This window comes from Chiloscyllium plagiosum, chromosome 11 (genome assembly GCF_004010195.1).
Source record: "Chiloscyllium plagiosum isolate BGI_BamShark_2017 chromosome 11, ASM401019v2, whole genome shotgun sequence".
Lineage (NCBI taxonomy): Eukaryota > Metazoa > Chordata > Chondrichthyes > Orectolobiformes > Hemiscylliidae > Chiloscyllium > Chiloscyllium plagiosum.
Window position 1 is genome coordinate 62,286,486 of NC_057720.1, and position 19,197 is coordinate 62,305,682.

General features: G+C 39.6%; 1 protein-coding gene across 1 annotated transcript in view; it reads right to left on the bottom strand.

The window, feature by feature from the left end:
* Window positions 1–2,879: 2,879 nt before the first annotated feature.
* The window catches only part of LOC122554461 (laminin subunit gamma-1-like), a 70,561-nt gene continuing 54,243 nt past the window's right edge, over window positions 2,880–19,197 (bottom strand). The window contains exons 20-23 of the mRNA XM_043699528.1: window positions 18,349–18,548; window positions 15,024–15,182; window positions 9,872–9,971; window positions 2,880–6,455 (exon numbers count right to left, since the gene is read on the bottom strand). Coding sequence (XP_043555463.1) covers window positions 6,202–6,455; window positions 9,872–9,971; window positions 15,024–15,182; window positions 18,349–18,548 — 713 coding nt within the window. The 3' untranslated portion in view covers window positions 2,880–6,201. The remainder of the gene's footprint in view (window positions 6,456–9,871; window positions 9,972–15,023; window positions 15,183–18,348; window positions 18,549–19,197) is intronic.

Below are 19,197 nucleotides of genomic sequence, written 5' to 3' on the forward strand. Positions count from 1 at the left end.
CAGGCCCAGGAGCAGACTCATGTGGAGATCCTCTGAGGTGCCCAAGTCCCAGATACTGAGAGATCAGGAATGTAGGACTGAATTGCAATGATAAGCACAACAGAAGATTTTCTTTATAACTCAAAAGTGGGTGCAATTGCCTACAACAAATATACACATGATCCATGGACTCTACAGCACATTTTATTCACCTTTAATTAATTTTCCATATTCTGCTTGGAATTGGGGTGGGGGAGGGTAGCCTGTCAGCACCTGATCCAGCCACAGAAAATTGTTCCAAGGCAACATGGTGTCAGCAAGTGAGCATGCTGTCTAGCTGAGCTATCTGATACATCGGTTTAGTCTCCATTCCTGCCCCTGTTGTGATATATGGTGCAGATCTGTTAAGGGAACAGATCCTGAACGACTGCCAATCTGAACATCAGACAAAAAAGGATCTAACAGCCACCTGAAATCCAACAGCAATTCCGAGCAGGTACCTGGAACTGAGATCGTATCAAGTACAAACATCACACTGACATGACAGTGTGACAAAAACAATGCGGAATCAGAACAACACTAAAAGCAGAAACACAGTGTGAATAGAACTAGGGATTGAATGTTCTATTTTCTTTTCAAATTATTTATTTGAGTGAGATTTAAGGAAGGTAGTCTTCCATGACCCATGACAACTTTTCTCAAGTAATCTTCTTCTCTTCATCTCAAAGAACATAGAAACATAGAAAATAGGAGCAGGAATGGGTCATTCGGCCTGTCAAGCCCATACTGTTGTTCAATGCAATCATGGCTGATACTCTACATCAATGGCACTCTCTCTCCATACCCCTTTAACCACCAGAAAGTGAAGTCTTTCTTTCTTTAATATATTCACTGACGTGGCCTCCACGGTCTTCAATGGTACAAAATGGATTGGATGTGAGGGTCACTGTAGAAGTTAGTTCATGAGACAAGTTTGGTAAGGGACAGCATGGAAACCCATTAGGCTCCATGGCAAGAATCCTTCCAAATAACTCAACACCACTCCATCTTGGCCAAACAAAAACATAAGATTCAGTCTAATGTACCAATACCAAACTATTTTCTACCAGACAGCTTTTCAAAAGTTGAAATCAAAATGCAGAATCAGGTTTTAAAATAATTTTTATTTGAAAATTATCAGGGAACTAAGAATAATTAATCGTTTGCAAATGAATGTCTTCAAATACTTCAAAGTAAAAATGTTTCCAAACTCAGTTAATACTGAGATACTTAAATAAGGCATATAGTCTTCATGCAGAAAGCACAAGTTAGATTCCAGCAGTGCAATGTAGCTATTTGGTTATGAATTAAAGATAACATATTGCTACTTATTCGTTACAATTACAGTGAAAATGTTATTCGACAACTGGTTTATTTTGATGTAATGGTTTTTTAAAAATTGCACCCAGTCATTAGAAGGTCCATCTTTGCTGAGAAATACCCATTTTAAGAAATTAGCATTATACAAATGTTGCAAGAACGTACCAGTCATACCTTTATTTATGTACTTCAATGTGATACTGTATTTTGGCAACAAACAAAAACACTTCAAACTCATTTACTGAAAGGCTATACCTTCTGAATGTTATTGAAACAAATGAAGAGTGTCCAGCTCTCCAGACTCATAACTAGCAAGGCTTTTAATTAATCCAATAACACAAAACAAAGTGATAGTCATTGTGCATCTCAAAATAAATAAGAAGATCTATGAAAATGTTTCACATTTTACTACAAATATTACAACTTTCCTGAAGTCAACTTGCACCGGAAGGTTCAAGTTGCTGATTACAAAAAGGAAGAGAACTGGAGGAGAACGAATCCAGCTTTTCCAAGCCTGCAACAAAACAAGGGCATCAGTACCTAACAAAGAAATGTGTGTGTGTAAATATCTAGATTTATGCAGCAGAGTCTTATTCTTTCTATACAGAATGTGTTAAGAGTGGGGTGCTGGAAAAGCACAGCAGGTCAGGCAGCATATGAGGAGCAGGAGAATCGACGTTTTGGACATAAGCTCTTCATTAGGATGAATGTGGAACGAAACTTTGATTCTCCCGCTCCTCGGATGTGCTGCTGTGTTTTTCCAGCACCATGCTCTTGACTCTGATCTCCACCATCTGCAGTCCTCACTTTATCCTATACAGAATGTGCTTGGAGCATAATCCTTTGGTCATAAAAAACATTTGGATATCTTAAGGGTGTCATAAATGGAAAAAATGTGCATGTTTCATTTTGTTCAGTGTTTCACAATTGGAAGGTAGTCAGTGAGATAAAATTGACTCAGTTTTCTAGAACCTATTAACAAGTCTCAGAAAATCATACACATCAAAACAGCCAAGAAACAGAATATTTTAGGTGGTTCCTGATCATTGTGTCTGGGTATGTGAATAGAAAGTTAGTCTAAACACAAGATGCGAGCTTAATTCTGTGAAAGGAAATAACCTATCCAAAACCAATTCTAAACAAGATAACACTAGACATAACAAATTATTGTCTTCTTTTTAAGAAAATTTGTAACAACTGAGTTATTCATTTATGACATCAGTTATTGAATTTTAAAATTACAAGAATTAGCACAGTCTTTATTGATACAAGCTCAGATCACAGGAAGTGGCCAAAAAATTACACTTTGTATTGTGGTGAATCCAATCTTTGCTGAATTAACATAAAGACAATGAGATTAATTTTAATTAAAAGAATGGAGAATTTGGGTTGGTTAAAAGGTTAAAGTGTTCAAAATCTGAATCCTAACTCTAAACCTCCTCCAACTAGTTCACTTCTCTCTCATGTACTCTCTCTCTCTCTCTCTTCCTCACACACACACGAACACACACACTCTCTCTCTCCCCCTCACACACACATATACATAGAAGTCTATGGGGTGAATTTGCATTTGCAAATTTGTATTGCAGATACATTCTATTTTGTTCAAAAAGTACACAACCTGTAGACAGTTGCTCAATGTAGCATTTTATAAATTCCTACTTTGGAAATAAAACCAGTCTGGCTCCAGGTTAGGACATAGACAGACTCTGAACAAGGCCTCACATCTAAAATGCAATGTCTGACCTGAGATTCACATCTTTTATACTTATAATCTACCAGACTATTGACATTGCTAAATCCACAAGATTGGCCTCTCCGTACAGCCCTTCTGATCGCCCTAAAGCCTCCAGCCTTGTCAATGATACTTTCAATTACCCACGTTATGCCACCCCAATTCCTGATCTCATACACACCTCTAATCCCCACGCAACTAAATCCTGGCCTCTGACCCCACATTTCCTCCTTTATATTCCCTGGTTACAGATTTGGTAAAGGCCAATCTGTTGTTAGCTACATAACCCCTCAATTGGTTTAGAACAGAGAAAATATATTTAATAGGGCACGAATGGAAATATTCTTCCAGGTTTCCTAATCTCAATCCAGTTCCCCCCTGCTCCCACTTGACTATTGACTAATATTCTAGCTCCAAAAGAACATAAGCATTCAGCACCAAAGAAGGTCATTTGACCCATTGTATCTATGATAGCTCTTAAAAAGAACAGTCCAATTAGTCCCAACCCTCTACTCATTCCTATGCCCCTGCAAATGTTTACATACATATACTAGAAATTGTGTTGCCTTTCCAAACTATGGCACTAGAAGACAAGCAGGTGGATGCTAAATGACTAAATATTGCTAAGAGAGGAATAACTCTCATCAGTATGGATAGTAACATGTTGTGAAAGCATCTACAATTTTGCTAACATATAATACATTGCTCTTCAGAGGGTCAGTGTGGACTTGTTGGTCCAAATGGCCTGTTTCAACACTTAGCTAATCTAATCTAATCTCTCTAATCAGCTCCTTATGTTTCCTTGCTATTGAAGATTTGTAATAATTTCAGTAGTAAAGATTTAAGTAGAAAGGATGACAAGAGGGATATCATCAGCAAACAAGACATAGCTCTGGCTATGAACATCTGGCAGATGGGCTGGACAAAATGTAATGTTAGCTGTGTGGTGACATGAGGAGAATGTGTTGTCTCTCAGAATTTGGCCCACATGAAAAACTAAACTCCTCTATAAATGTAATGAGTTTCATTTGCAATTTGTGCAGATGGACGGCAATTTTGGATTTTTAACTCTTAATCATCCATCACAGAGTCTCCCTAGTTATTTCTGGCTTTACTATACATAGCAAGAGATTGAATTCTTTAATTAATCATTAACTCTACTATCATTAAATTATGACACTAGACGGCAAACTAAATGTAATCGGCCATTTTCCATCTCATAATTCCTCTGTTCTAATTGAGTTCAGTGGGTAAAGTGTGTCAGAACACTTCTGCATTAATCTTTAACCAGCATTGACCTAAAATTTCTAACAAAGCATGCACACAGTGGTCAAAATAGTCAAAATACAAGTCAGTCTATTTGCTTCTATATATATTAAAGATTAGATAGATAGATAGATAGATAGATAGATAGATAGATAGATAGATAGATAGAAAGATACATTCTCAAACAATTGTCCCGATTTAAAACATGCGTTACCACATCCATATATTCAGTCACTTTCTAGTCTGTCTAAATATCTAGAATGTAAAACCTGCATGAGTTATAGATGAAAGACCAACCTTTGGTTAGTGTCAGGCTGAATTTCCATTCCCATAATTTATGTTTCATCTCAGTATTGAATCAAGCCATTAACTCCTATTTTGTCCCCCTTCCATATAACCTCATTTGTCTCTACACTTAGGTTGGAGTTCATGTTGCAGCAGCATGCAATCCCATACAGTCTGCAGGAGGCCAAACTGGTTGTTTCTCTGCCTTCAGAGGAAGAAGAAAAAGAAAAGGGCAACACTTGGAGCAGCGAATGAAATGCAGAAGCAAACATGCCACCAAATCTATCTTTGGGGCTGGAGGTTTAAAATCTCAGAAATATGCTTTAGGAGATAAACCAGCTGAGAGTCATGTGCCTAAAATGCTGCATTTCAATGATTGGTTAGTTTTTGGTTGATTTTGCAAATTTAATAAAAACCAACATTTTGGGTAAAGACTAAAGCAGTCAGTCTACATGAGGTTTAAACAGTGAAACCTAAATAAGTACAGCCTATGTGGGGCACAGTTTTCACCAATTTTCATTTCTTGCATTTTCTCCACCTGACTCCAATGTTGCTTTTTTTCTGAAATTCATTTGGCAGCAACTCCCCAGGAACCAGTAGGTTTCCCATAATTCACTAAGGGTGGCTACTTTTCACGCATTAGTGTCGAGGGGGAACATCAATAGAGTCAGTCAGCCACAGGGGCAATGGTATTGGACAACAAATGTTGGCTTTGACAGCAGCATCTACATTTTATAAAGAATAAAACAACTCTGGAAATAGGTCGCAATCAGGAAAGGAAACTTGGCTGATTTCTCTTCCTCCCTCCTTCCTCCTTCTCACTGCATCCCAACTAGTCCAGTCAACATCCAATACAAGTACAGTAGATTTCTAGGAGTTATTTTGGTTGTCCTTGTTAAATCGGTTTTTAGTACTGGCCACTCTTACAATTCACACAGACAGCACGATAACAGCAGCCATTGGAGCAGCCAATTATCTGTACAAATAATCCATAGGCCGCCAAAGGATCCAGACTGTATTTCACGAGACATATTGGCTTTCAGCTACTGTTGTAAGAGGTGGATTTCAAATATTAATGATAGTGTCAGAATAAATGCACAGGTATGGCACTGAAACAAGCAATACTGTTTTGTATTGCCTTCATATATCACAGACCCAGCAGCAGTAAACTATAACTTGCAATGCTGCAGGATTTTGTATATATGAAAAATTGATCATAAATATCTGGTCCGGTTTCTTATAGTTGACTACCTCTGAAAAATAAATTATTTTCTTTTTACAGCAACCTGGTTAGACATGAGTGGGAATAGTTGAATATAGCACCATAGCAATAGTGCAACACATGCGACATAGAATAAGTAATGGAAAGGACATGGTGAAATTGGCATCTAATTCAATCAAGTATCAACTTAAAAGTAATTATTATTGCAAAGGCTGTTAATGTATTCATGTCTTATCTGTCTGTCTGATGCTGGTAAAGTGTTGCATAGAATGTCTTTTGCTGAGGATTTTCTTAAAACAGAAACTTTTCGCAATTAATTTTAGCAGTACAACTTCTGTCAGAAGAGGTCAAGCACTTAGGGCCTTTCATTGGCTGCAGTATTGAAGCATCCAAGAGGTAAAGTGTCTCTAATGTTTTCTAGGTTTTTAATAGCTCCACGAATGTCCTCAATATCTTGATCATAAGCTGCTAATGCTTCTCTTTGTTCTCTGGAAGCTTCCTGCAATTCTTGTTGCTTCAATTGAAGCTCATTTGTCAATTGGTCTTTAGAGATTTGTAGAGAAGCTTCTATACGTTGTAAGTTGGTGGCATCAATCTCAGCTGAGTTACCTGTAAAAGAGAGAGCATTGATTTAAACAGTGCTTTCATGACCATAATAGTCTATAAGATGAAAGAACAGTTATGAGATAGAAAGATATCTGTGAAGGTACGGAAGGTACGGATGCTTAAGCAATAATAATAAAGATTATCAAGTCAAGATTTCACAGGCTGGTTTTGCACACTCTAAAATAGAGACATAGGGTCGTAGAGATGTACAGCATGGAAACAAATCCTTTGTTCCAATTCGTCTGTCCCAACTAGATATCCTAACCTAATCTAGTAACATTTGCCAGCACTTGGCCCATATCCCTGTAAACCCTTCTTATTCATATACCTATCCCGATGCCTTTTAAATGTTGCAATTGTACTAACCTCCATGACTTCCTCTGGCAGCTCAGTCCATGCACGCACTACCCTCTGTGTGAAAACATTGCTCCTTAGGACCCTTTTAATCTTTCCCCACTCACCTTAAACCGATGCCCTCTAGTTTGGACTGCCCCACCCTGGAGAAAAGACCCGTCTACTTACCCTATCCATGCCCCTCATGATTTTATAAACCTCCATAAGGTCACCCCTCAACCTCTGATAATCCAGGGAAAATAGCGCCAGCCTATTTAGTCTCTCCCTGTAGCTCAAATCCTCCAACCCTGGCAACATCCTTGTAAATCTTTTCTGAACCCTTTCAAGTTTCACAACATCCTTCCTATAGCAGGGAGACCAGAACTGCATGCGATATTCCAAAAGTGGCTTAATCAATGTCCTGTACAGCTGCAACATGACCACCCAATTCCTACATTCAATACTCTGACCAATAAAGGCAAACACACTGAAAGCCTTTTTCACTATCCTATCTACCTGTGACTCTACTTGGGCAACACAGTGGCACAGTGGTTAGCACTACTGCCTCACAGCGCCAGAGACCCAGGTTCAATTCCCACCTCAGGTGACTGACTGTGTGGAGTTTGTACATTCTCCCCATGTCTGCGTGGGTTTCCTCCCACAGTCCAAAGATGTGCAGGTCAGGTGAATTGGCCATGCTAAATTGCCCGTAGTGTTAGGTGAAGGGGTAAATGTAGGGGTATGGCTGGGTTGCGCTTCGGCAGGTCGGTGTGGACTTGTTGGGCCAAAGGGCTTGTCTTCACACTGGAAGTAATCTAATTGAATACTTTCAAGGAACTATTAACCTGCACTCCAAGGTCTCTTTGTTCAGCAACACTCCCTAGAACCTTAAGTGCATAAGTCCTGCTCTAATTTGCTTTTCCAAAGTGCAACACCATGCAATTAAACTCCATCTGCCACTGTTTGGCCCATTGGCAGATCTGATCAAGATACTGGTGCATTCTGAGATGTTGAAATATACATTCTGAAACTTTGAGGATGTCATCTTGTGTTGGCACTGTACAAGATCCATGACAGCTTTGTTTCGTATAGGTTAGCAAAACCAGCATTCAAACTAATCAATACATTGCTGTGTGCCTCCGCCTCAAATCTGCATTGTTTGTGTTGAAATAACAGAGCAGTGTGGTGAATACTGCACTTTAATGGCACAGTGCAGCAAAATGCCAGAATTCCCAAGCCGATTCAAAGCTGATGCTGAACACTTTTCCACTTGGATGCACAAAAAAAAAGCCAGTGAGAGGTTCAACATGAAGCTATTAATGGGCAATGTCATGGTCTTGGAATAGCGTCAAAGACCTGGAACAGCCTGTGCATTGGAATGTATCCAGCAGACATAAGGGCACAGGCATGTAATTAATCCTGCCCTAGATGGAACTAAAACTCGGGTTCAAGTTTCTAACAGGACAAGAATCTGTTATTGTGCAATGTGTTAAATTATATGGAGATTGCATCAGTTAGTGAATCATGCTCTATTCTTTCAGTTAGTAAATCATGCTGTATACTCTTTACGTGCAGTGCTTCATTTCAGTTTAGTTCATTTTCTATATTAGTTAAATATTAGTGGGTTACTATCTACCCTCTGTCAATCCATTTAAAATCAGCCTTTTTAAAAACAAAAACAAACACATAGAGAGTTGGACTTGAACTACCATGCTTCTCACTGCTGGGTTTGGGGCGACAGATTGGAACTTTAAAAAGACACCCTGGGCCCAATTCTGAATTTGCATCCCCATTCCTGGCACATGTAACTTTCAATGGGGCAGGATTACAGTCCAAATAATAAGGTTGCACCCTGTAATTACAACATGGCCATCATATACCCTAATCCTCTGAAGTTGTCCTGGAGTTGGGCAAATTTATAAATAACTCTTGAATCACAGTTTCAGGAAACAAAGTCTAGATATTGGAGCATTTACAAGACAAGGTGAAAAGACCCTATCTGTTACCTTCCATGCCAACTCATGCCTGCACCCACCCTAAAGGCCCCTCATAGCCTCCATGGCAATTCATGGCACTTGCATGTCCATTCCCCAGTTACACCCTCTATAATTGGACCAATCAATCCTAGAGTAAAAATGTTATGAGTTGAACTGAAGAAATTTTTATTCTTACATTTCTTTTAAAAATTTGCTTTTGCTACAACCAAGTGTCAATCCATCAGACCCTTAAAGTATCAATGTCAGAAGCTATAGCACCTGAAATCTCTATCTTATGAAAATAAACAGTTCACTGAAGAAAAAGCTTATTATAAAGCCATAGAGTTTTAATCAGGGAATGATTCATTTTCTTTCGACTGTGTAAAACAAGTTAAAATGTTTATGGGATCCTGGTCTCTCAGCCAAACATGCATAATGGGGCTAATAGCTTCTGCTTTTCATACTTTAAGGTCTAATTATTTGGCATTTTTATCAGATTTGAAAAGTGTGGTGCTGGAAAAGCACACCGCTTTTAGCAGGTTATACTGTCTGCAGTTTTCGAAAGGTTAATTAGTTCTGCACAGAATGTACAGAAAGGGAATGAAAGAGTTGGCATGAAAGTTATAGGGGCCATTGGTGGAGGCATGCATTACCAGTTAGAATATGAGAGACCAATAGGAGGCAGGTAGTGGCATGTATTGACATGGAGCTGACACATGGATTAAATGGGAAGGTTAACGATGAGGACTAGAGAGTTTAAAATATAAGAAAACAATGAGAATGAAGTCCCAATGAGCCTTTTAAATAGCTACCTTGGCACTCCGATGACCCTGATACACGATACCTGACTCGATCCAATACCTATCCCAAATGCTCCCAAAAGTCCCAGAATTAAACTTGGATCTGATGGAACAGGTTCTACAGAGGTCTTTAGAGTCTTTGTCTGTCCCCTCACTAATGCCAGTAATGGCAGAGGTTCAAGGATTTTAAAAAGTCATGAATTTTTCAGAAAGCTTTTGATTAATCTTTTTGTTTCCAAGTATTTAATGTATGCTGAGTTTGCATTATCGTTACAGACTCTTGTTCAATTCTGAAATTTGTCATACTCACCCATAGAAATCAGTAGGTTGCTGATCAAATCCATTGTTCCTTTAATGGAATTCTGTGTACCTGCTACATTCATGGTCGCATCATTTACATTGTCTGTGATCTGGAATAGTAAATGGAAGAATAAGCACCGTGAGCCTTGTGATAACAGGTACAGAGTAAAACAGTTCCTCATTTGGTCAAACGGCCTACTTTGTTCCATGGGAAGAATGAGTATGATGTTAGCACAATGTGGTTTAAGGAAAGAAAGCTAAACTTTGGCTCCTGTTCTTAACCAATATCTGGTACTCACTCCAAATAAAAACCCAGAAGAGCAAAGACAGAGCAGACTTCACCATCCATTGTTAAACATCCTGTCAATGTTTACTGCTTAGCGTCATATGTGAACATTGAAATAACAGGGAATGCCATTAGTAACAGAATAACCCTCCCATAAAAACCTTCATCTTCATTCTATTGAAAGGGAAAGATGGGGGAATTAAAGAGGTTCCAATTGATTGCATAAAAATAAAGCTGATATTCCAGAGTTGAACTGAGGGAAATGCAGAGGTGCTGTCGTTTTATTGGTACATTAAACTGCTCAGGTAGATGTAAAAGACCCCATGGCACTATTTCACAGACAAGCAGGGGAGTTATCCCAGTGACTAAGAGACAGTAAGGACTACAGATGCTGGAAGCCAGAGTCAGTAGATGTGAGCTGGAAAAGGACAGCCAGTCAGACAGCAGCCGAGGAGCAGGAAAGCCCTGACAAAGGGTTTCCGCCCAAAACATTGACTTTCCTGCTCCTTGGTGCTGTCTGACCGGCTGTCCTTTTCCAGCTCACATCTACTGACTTTGGCTTCCAACATCTCAGCCCTTACTGTCTCCTAGTCACTGAAAACCAACACTCTTCTAAGAATGGCCACCTTGAAGTTTTCCTCCAGTCCTGACGAAGGGTTTCGGGCTGAAACATTGACTTTCCTGCTCCTCAGATACTGTCAGACCTGCTGTACTCTTCCAGCTTCACATCTACTGAGTTATCCCAGTGTCCTAGCTAATATCTATACCTCAATCAACATCACAACACAGACCATCTGGTCATTTTCACATTGTTAGCCACATTCAGATTTTGAAAGATGGTGGTGGAATAGAGATGTTAGTCTGTGATGCCAAGAGATAAGAAAACAGAAGGAAGGCCAAAATGTTTTAATTAATACTTTGTATTAGTGTTTATTAAAGAGGAGGATGCTGATAAAACAATAATAGAGGCAGTGGATGGGGAGAGGGGGCGGGGGGAGATGCTGGTAAAATTGATAGGCAGATGTCATGAGTAAGCCATCTGGTCCAGATATATCTCATCCCAGTTTGCTAGTTGCAAAGAGGGAATGAAGTTAATGGAGGGTTTGCCATAATTTTACAATCTTCCCGAGATAGTAAGGAGGTACCAGAGGTTTGGAAAGCAGCAAATGTAAAACCCTTGTTCAAAAAACATATTAGGTCACTCTAAGATAATCCAGACTGATGTCAGAAGTAGGGAAAATGTTTGAGTTCAATATAAAAGGATTAATAGCTGACCACTTAGAAAACAGTGGCAGAATCAGCCAAAGTCAGCATGGATTTACAAAAGGGAAATAATGCTTCACAAATCTACTGGAATACTTTGAGGATGTAACTAGTGAAGTTGATAAAGGCAAGAAATGGTTTAGACTTACAGAAGACTTCTAACAAAGTTTCAGATAAGAGATTAATGTACATGGGATTGGAAGTAGTTTATTGAGATGGATAGAAAACTGATTGGCAGACTGGAAACAAAGAGTCAGAGTAAACAGTGGCAGGCGGTGACTAGTGGGGTCTTCAGCTGGTCACAAAATATACTAATGATTTAGATGAAGGAATTAAATATAATACCGCCAGTTTGCAGATGGTACAAAGTTGGGCAAAGGGATGAGTTGTGAACAGGAGTAGAGATGCTTCAGTGTAATGTGGACAGGCTGAGTGAATGGAAAAATGCATTGCGGATTAAGTAAAATATGGGTAAATGTGAGATTATCTGATTTGGTAGAAAAAACAGGAAGGCAGATGATTATTTGAATGGCTATAAATTGAGAGACAGGAGGGTACAATGAGACCTGGGAGTCCTCGTGCACAAGTTGAAGGTAAGCATGCAGGTGCAGCAAGCAGTCAAGAAGGCAAATGGTTATGTTGGCCTTATAATGAAAGAATTCAAGAATAGGAGCACGGGTATCTTGCTGTGGTGATACAAGGTGTTGGTAAGACACACCAGGAATATTATGTGCAGTTTTCATCTCCTTATCTGGGTAAGGATGCTCTTGCTATAGAGGGAGTGCAGCAAAGGTTTACTAGACTGACTCCTGGTATGGCAGGACTGAAATATGAGGAGAAATTGAATTGCTTAGGATTATATTCGCAAGAGTTCAGAAGGAAGAGGGGGCAATCTCTTAGCAACCTACAAAATTGTACAGGACTAGACAGGTTAGATGCAGGATGGATGCTTCTGATGGCAGGGAAGTCCAAACAAAGGGTCACAGTCTAAGGATATGGGATAAATGGTTCAGGACTGAGACAAGGAGAAATTACTTTGCCCACAAAATGGTGGGCCTGTGGAATTCACTACGACAGAAAGCAGTTGAGGCCAAAGCATTCAATGATTTCGAGAAGGAGTTAGAAATAGCACTTGGGGCTAACAGGATTCAAGGATATGTTGGGGGGGGGGGGGGGGGAACAGGATCCAGCCATTGAATTGGATGCGTAAAGCTGGATTGAAGGGCCAAATGGCCTTCTCCTGCTCCTATTTTCTATGTTTCAGTTTCTATGCTTCCGCGGTGGGAAAGTTTTAGTGACAAAAATCAGAGAAAACATTAACAGAAATTAACTTGCATTGTTACACTGACGGCATGGGTGTAAACGGTGCTAAAAGTACGATTCTGAAAATCCCCCTCTACCTCCCACCTCTCTGAATCCGGTCCCCGCCATTCTCACAGAAGAGAACAAACCTATTAAACCAATGGAACTGTCAAAAGAACTGTCAAAGCACTTAAAGCTACAGCCCTTCAAATATTTGAAGAAATATCTGCACGATTGAAAAAACAGGCATTGGTGTGTCACTCATCATTTGACAGAAACCTGGTGCTTGACATTTTCAGATTAGTGCTGCATGACAGATTTTACAAAATATTATCCTATCAATTTGCAGTTTTACTGACAATCTCAAATGCTTGTCAAGTCTTTGAAATGTAACTTGAAATGTTTGTATAGGGGATTAAGTATTTAAAGGAAGCTAATGCAGTAATTCATTTTGTAAATTTGATGGTTTGCTTTTGAAATAGTGAATTCACCAAAAGACACTGATAATATTTAGTTAATCTCAGCCTGGACCATGCATGAAGGGTGTAAGGAAGAAGGGTGGTGGATGAGGGGGCAGCATGTATTGTCATAGCTCAGCAGTAAGCAGTTATAGGGGCTGTAAGGGCCATAGCTCGGATCGTGGGGACAGAGGCTGGTAGGCTACAGGGAAGGGGGTAGGGTTTGAGCAAAGGCATGATGTGAGTTGTTGACCTTGACTGTTTGACTTTATAAAGGACTACATAAAGTTGTCCTTGCTGTGATCTGTTTTGTCAACGCTTCAATGTTTTTGGACAAAATTAAAATCCGGAAAGTGGCTGAGGCTCCTGTCATTGTTACTTTAACAGTTCTGTCTGATTGACATTTTAATAAGAATAAAGGATAATAGCTTTTATTTCAAAAGAAAATTGAGTAATGTGTGTTTTTTTTCTCCTAGCAAGGCCACATATGCCATTGCTATCATATAACTCATTGGTTATTGTCTTACATTATGTGTAAGGGTGTCTGGACATAACTTGTTAGGGACATTATGTAGGGCCTTGACGTGACTTAGATTAGATTACTTGTAGTGTGGAAATATGCCCTTCGGCTCAACAAGTCAACACTAACCCTCTGAAAAGCAACCCAACCATACCCATTCCCCTACATTTACCCCTTCGCCTAACCCTACAGGCAATTTAGCATGGCCAACTCACCTAACCTGCACATTTTTGGACTGTGGGAGGAAACCGGAGCACCTGGAGGAAACCCATGCAGACATGGGGAGAATATGCAAACTCCACACAGACAATTGCCTGAGGCGGGAATTGAACCCGGGTCTCTGGCGCTGTGAGGCAGCAGTGCTAACCACTGTACCACCCCAACGTGACTGATTAACTTTTTAAAGGACTATATAAAGTTGTCTTTGCTGTGGGGGGTGGGTGTGTGTGTGTGGTGGTGGGGGGTTGGGGGGTGGTGAGGTTGTATAAGGAGTGAAGCTAGAGGCTCCAACATCTCATAAAATGGCTAGAATGAAAACCAGAACACTGAAGATATTCTGACTGATCCAGCACAGCATTTGACTGTCCTGTGATCACCAATACACGGCTTCTGGGATTAGTAGACCTGATTTTATCCTGCATCTAAAAGCCATCTTCTGCCCAGATCAATACTTGTATATAGTTTACCAAGAGGTGTTTTTCCCAACTTGAGTTACTCACCTTGGTTGCCAAAATCTAGTCCTATGACTGTAATTCACAGGAGGGAACATTAACAAACTTCTTCAGCTTCAGAGGATAGACCATGGCATATTAAAGAACCTCTAAGAAGCTAATCATCATGTGCCACCAAATAACACAAAGCAGACAGAGTCCCTGTCCTTGGTCTTTAATAACAGAATTATATTATTTTATAGATATTCTTACTTTCTGGGTTTGATTTTTGATATTTCTGCTCTAACAAATGCTATTCCAGAACCTTAAAATGTTTTATCTATCACAACTTAGTCTCTTCAGGAGGCTGGATGCAGCAATGTGCATTCTTTGCTTTCACAAACTTACAAGCCTTCTTCACTTCAGAACAAATATTTGTATTTCCTGCAAAGCAAACCCATTGCTTTTGCAACCCAGTTCAATGCTAAAATACAAAGACTTACAGAGTTGTAAATATTGTATTGTCCTATCCTGGAGTTACGTATTTCCCTTAGACAGCAACCAATGACAGAACCTCAAGCCAACAATTAGACAAATCACAGCAAGTATATTTTTAGTTTGAGAATAGAATGAAAAGCAAACCTTTCAGTAAATTAGAATAAATTGCACCACAAAGATCTCACCATCTCTGCCATCACAGTATCCCCATGCACTGATCTCTGTTTGTTCTCCACATCTGTCTGCAAATGTCTCAGCTGCTCAAACACATCTTGCACCTCACCATCCAGTCGGCTAATATCAGTTAGTGCAATATCTGCATCATCTAAAGATTTCACAGCTCCCTGTTAATAGAATTGGAACAAGAGCAAATGGTCATGCTAAAGTTAATTGTCAACATTAAAATTAGAGATAGACAAAAAAATATACAGGCTACAACAAGTGATAATATAAATCAGAAGGACACACTCAACAAGATTTTGTAGTGATAAATTATATCAGTGCAGAAGGAATGAAAATGAATACCTTATTTCAGATCGCATTTGTAGCAGACATAATTGCTTTGTTTATGCATTTTTCTAAAAATACCAACTGAATAAGTATATGCTAAGGAAATAAATAAGAATTCAATGATAAGCTGCAGTTAGAAATAGCTACATATTTTAAGGAACATGATGGTTCTTGTGCTTCTTTAACCTTGGAACTGTCATCTATGAATTACAACTAGCTAGGGTTGAATAATGAAAATTGTAGATTGGTTTGACATCCTGGAGTTTTGCCAGATTACTTTCAGTTGCAAGGGAGATGTTCAAAGAAAATCCTCTCTGCTGAAGGAGGTGATTTATGCTGGGAAAAAATTACACAAGGCTAGGCGATGAGCATGGCAGTCAAATCGACTACTCTGAGTGACATTTCAAACGTTCCTGACGCTGTCCCCACCCAATATCCAATAAGGACACTTTTCATCAGAGTGAACTTGCCTTCCAGCAATTGAAGAATCAGAGGTGGTGTTGTCGTAGTGACAATCTCACTGAAGTTGTAATCCAAATGTCCAGAATATTGGCTCAGATCCCACTGCAGTGGAATTTAAGTTCAGCTATTAAATCTGGATCTTTTTTCCACTCTTTTATAGGATATCGGCATACCTGACAAAGAATCCTAGGATCTGTTGTAAATTCGCTAACTGCCCTTGATTGGTCATCTCCTACTACATTGCTGGGTCTGGAGTCATACCAGGCAAGAATGGCAAATTTAATTCGCTTCAGGACAGTAGTGAACCAGAGAGGCTTTTATAGCAACCAAATATTCCTGATGTTTCGATTCTGAAGAAGAGTCGTACTGGATTTGAAATGTTAATTCTGTTTCTCTCTCCACAGATGTGCCAGATATGCTGAGTTTCTACAGCATTCTTTGTGATTCAATCTCAACTGCTCTCTGAAATAGCCCAGTAAACCCCCTCTCATTTGTATCAAATTGTTACAAACTGTAAAGGAAGGAAATAGACCAGGTATTGACCGAGCCACAGGAAAAAACATCAATAAACACAGCCCTGCAAAGCCCTCCTTCTTACTGTCTGGGAGCTTGTGCCAAAACTGAGGAAGTTCACACAAGCTATACATGCCACCACTTGTCACTGGCTTATTCCTAGATCATATAAAGTCATCGTGTCATAGAGATATACAGCACAGAAACAGATCCTTTGGTCCAACATGTCCATTCCAATCAGACATCTTAAATAAATCTAGTTTCATTTGCAAGCATTTGGCCCATATCCCTCCAAACCCTTCCAATTCATATACCCATCCAGGTGTCTTTTAAATGTTGGAATTGTACCAGCCTCCACCACTTCCTCTGGCAGCTCATTCCATACACACACCATCCTCTGTATGAAAAAGCTGCCCCTTAGGTCCCTTTTAAATCTTTCCTCTCTCACCCTAACCTATGCCTTATAGTTCTGGACTACCCCTCCTCAGGGAAAAGATCTTATCTATTTATCCTATCCATGTCTCTCATGATTTTATAAACCTTTATAAGGTCACCCCTCAGCCTCCGATGCTGCAGAGAAAATAGTCCCAGCCTATTCAGCTTGTTCATGTAGCTCAAGCCCCCCAGCCCTGACAACATCCTTGTAAATCTTTTCTGAACCTTTTCAAGTTTCACAACATCATTTCTGCAGCAAGGAGACCACAATTGCATACATTATTTCAATAGTGGCCTAAGCAATGTCTTGTACAGCCGCAACATGACCTCCCAACTTCTATATTCAATGCACTAACCAATAAAGGCAAGCATACCAAATGTCTTCTTCACTATTCTATCTACCTGTGACTCCACTTTCAAGGAGCTATGAACCTGCACTCCAAGGTCTCTTTGTTCAGCAACACTCCTCAGGACCTTACCATTAAATGTATAAGTCCTGCTCTGATTTGCTTTTCCAAAATGCAGCACCTCACATTTATCTAAATTAAACTCCATCTGCAACTCCTTCACCCATTGGCCCACCTGCTCAAGATCCCATTGTACGCTGAGGTAACCATTTTTGCTGTCCGCTACACCTCTAATTTTGATGTCATCTGTAAAATACTAATCGTACCTCCTATGCTCATATCCAAATCATTTATATAAATGATGAAAAAGCAGTGGACCCAGCATCGATCCTTGTGGCACTCCACTGGTCACAGGCCTCCAGTCTGAAAACCAACCCTGCACCATCACCCTCTGTCTTCTACCTTTGAGGCAGTTTTGTATCCAAATAGCTAGTTCTCCTAATATTCCATGAGATCCAACCTTGTTAACCAGTCTCCCATGGGGAACCTTGTCGAATGCCTTACTGAAGTCCATATAGATCATGTCTACCATTCTGCCCTCATCAGTCCTCTTTGTTACTTCTTCAAAAAACTCAATCAAGTTCATGAGACATGATTTCCCACACACAAAGCCATGTTGACAATCCGTAATCAGTCCTTGTCTTTCCAAATATGTGTAAATCCTGTCCCTCAGGATTCCCTCCAACAACTTGCCCAACACCAATGTCAGGCTCACCGGTTTATAGTTCCCTGGCTTAACCTTACCACCTTTCTTAAATAGTTGCACTACATTAGCCAACATCCAGTCTTCTGGCCTCACCTGTAGCTATTTATGATACAAATATCTCAGCAAGGGGCCCAGCAATATCTTCCCTAGATTCCACAGAGTTCTAGGGATCAAGTCCTGAGGATTTATCCATCTTTATGCATTTCAAGACATCCAGCACTTCCTCCTCTGTATTATGGACATTTTTCAAGATGTCAAATCTATTTCCCCACATTCTATATCTTCCATGTCCTGCTCCACAGTAAACATTGATGCAAAATACTTGTTTAGCATCTCCCCCATCTCAATCGTCTCCACACAAAGGCTGCCTTGCTGATCTTTGAGGCACCCTATTCGCTCCAAAATTGATGGTTAAAGTTGCTAACATTTGACTGCGTGCTGCTAATGGAGTTGAAAATGAATTTCAAATAATTATACCTTCAGAACATCAGCAGCAATAGCATTTGTTTCCCTTGCTTTCCTCTGTGCCTCATTGGCAGTTGTTCCTGCATTTCCCAGTTGATTCTCAGCCTGGCTAGTTTTCACATTGGCACCATCAATGGTCTTGATGATATCAGGTATTTTGTTCAAAGCATTTTCAGCAGCTGTTTTATTGCTGATCACTCTTGTGTTAAAATCTGCAGTATCAAACCAAACATCTAATGAGATTGGAATAGTTCACACCATCACATTTAATGACAACATTCTTCAGATCTAATTTAATATTTTACTCAAACAAAAAGACAGAGTCACAAGCAATGATATCCATTGTGATTAAATATACAATATTTCGTCTGCTCATCTTGTTCTCTCTTGATAAATTATGTACTACTGATTTATTTTTGTGCATTATAAAGATCTAAGATGTTAGCACTGTAGGATGGCACATTTTCCAAGCCATGCACCTGGTGTCAGCAACAAGTGACCCCACATTATATAGATAACAAAGCTCCATCAGTGCTGTATTTTCAGCCCAAATCTCAAAGCCACTTCCTACCAAACATTTTCACTGCCCAGAATACCCGTTATGTGAAAATACTGAAAGTATAGAATTAGAAGAATATAGGGGCCAAGAAAACCATTTTTTCCATAATGCTACAAATGGAAAATATTGTACTTAAAGTAGATATGAGTCAGAAACAATCAGATTACAATAGCTTTCTCTTTTCCTTTCACTTGGAGGGTATGTCTCACTTCGTACCTGCTGACAGTCTTACACACTTTGAGTCAAATTTAGAGTGGTGCTGGAAAAGCACAGCAGGCCAGGCAGCATCCAAGGAACAGGAA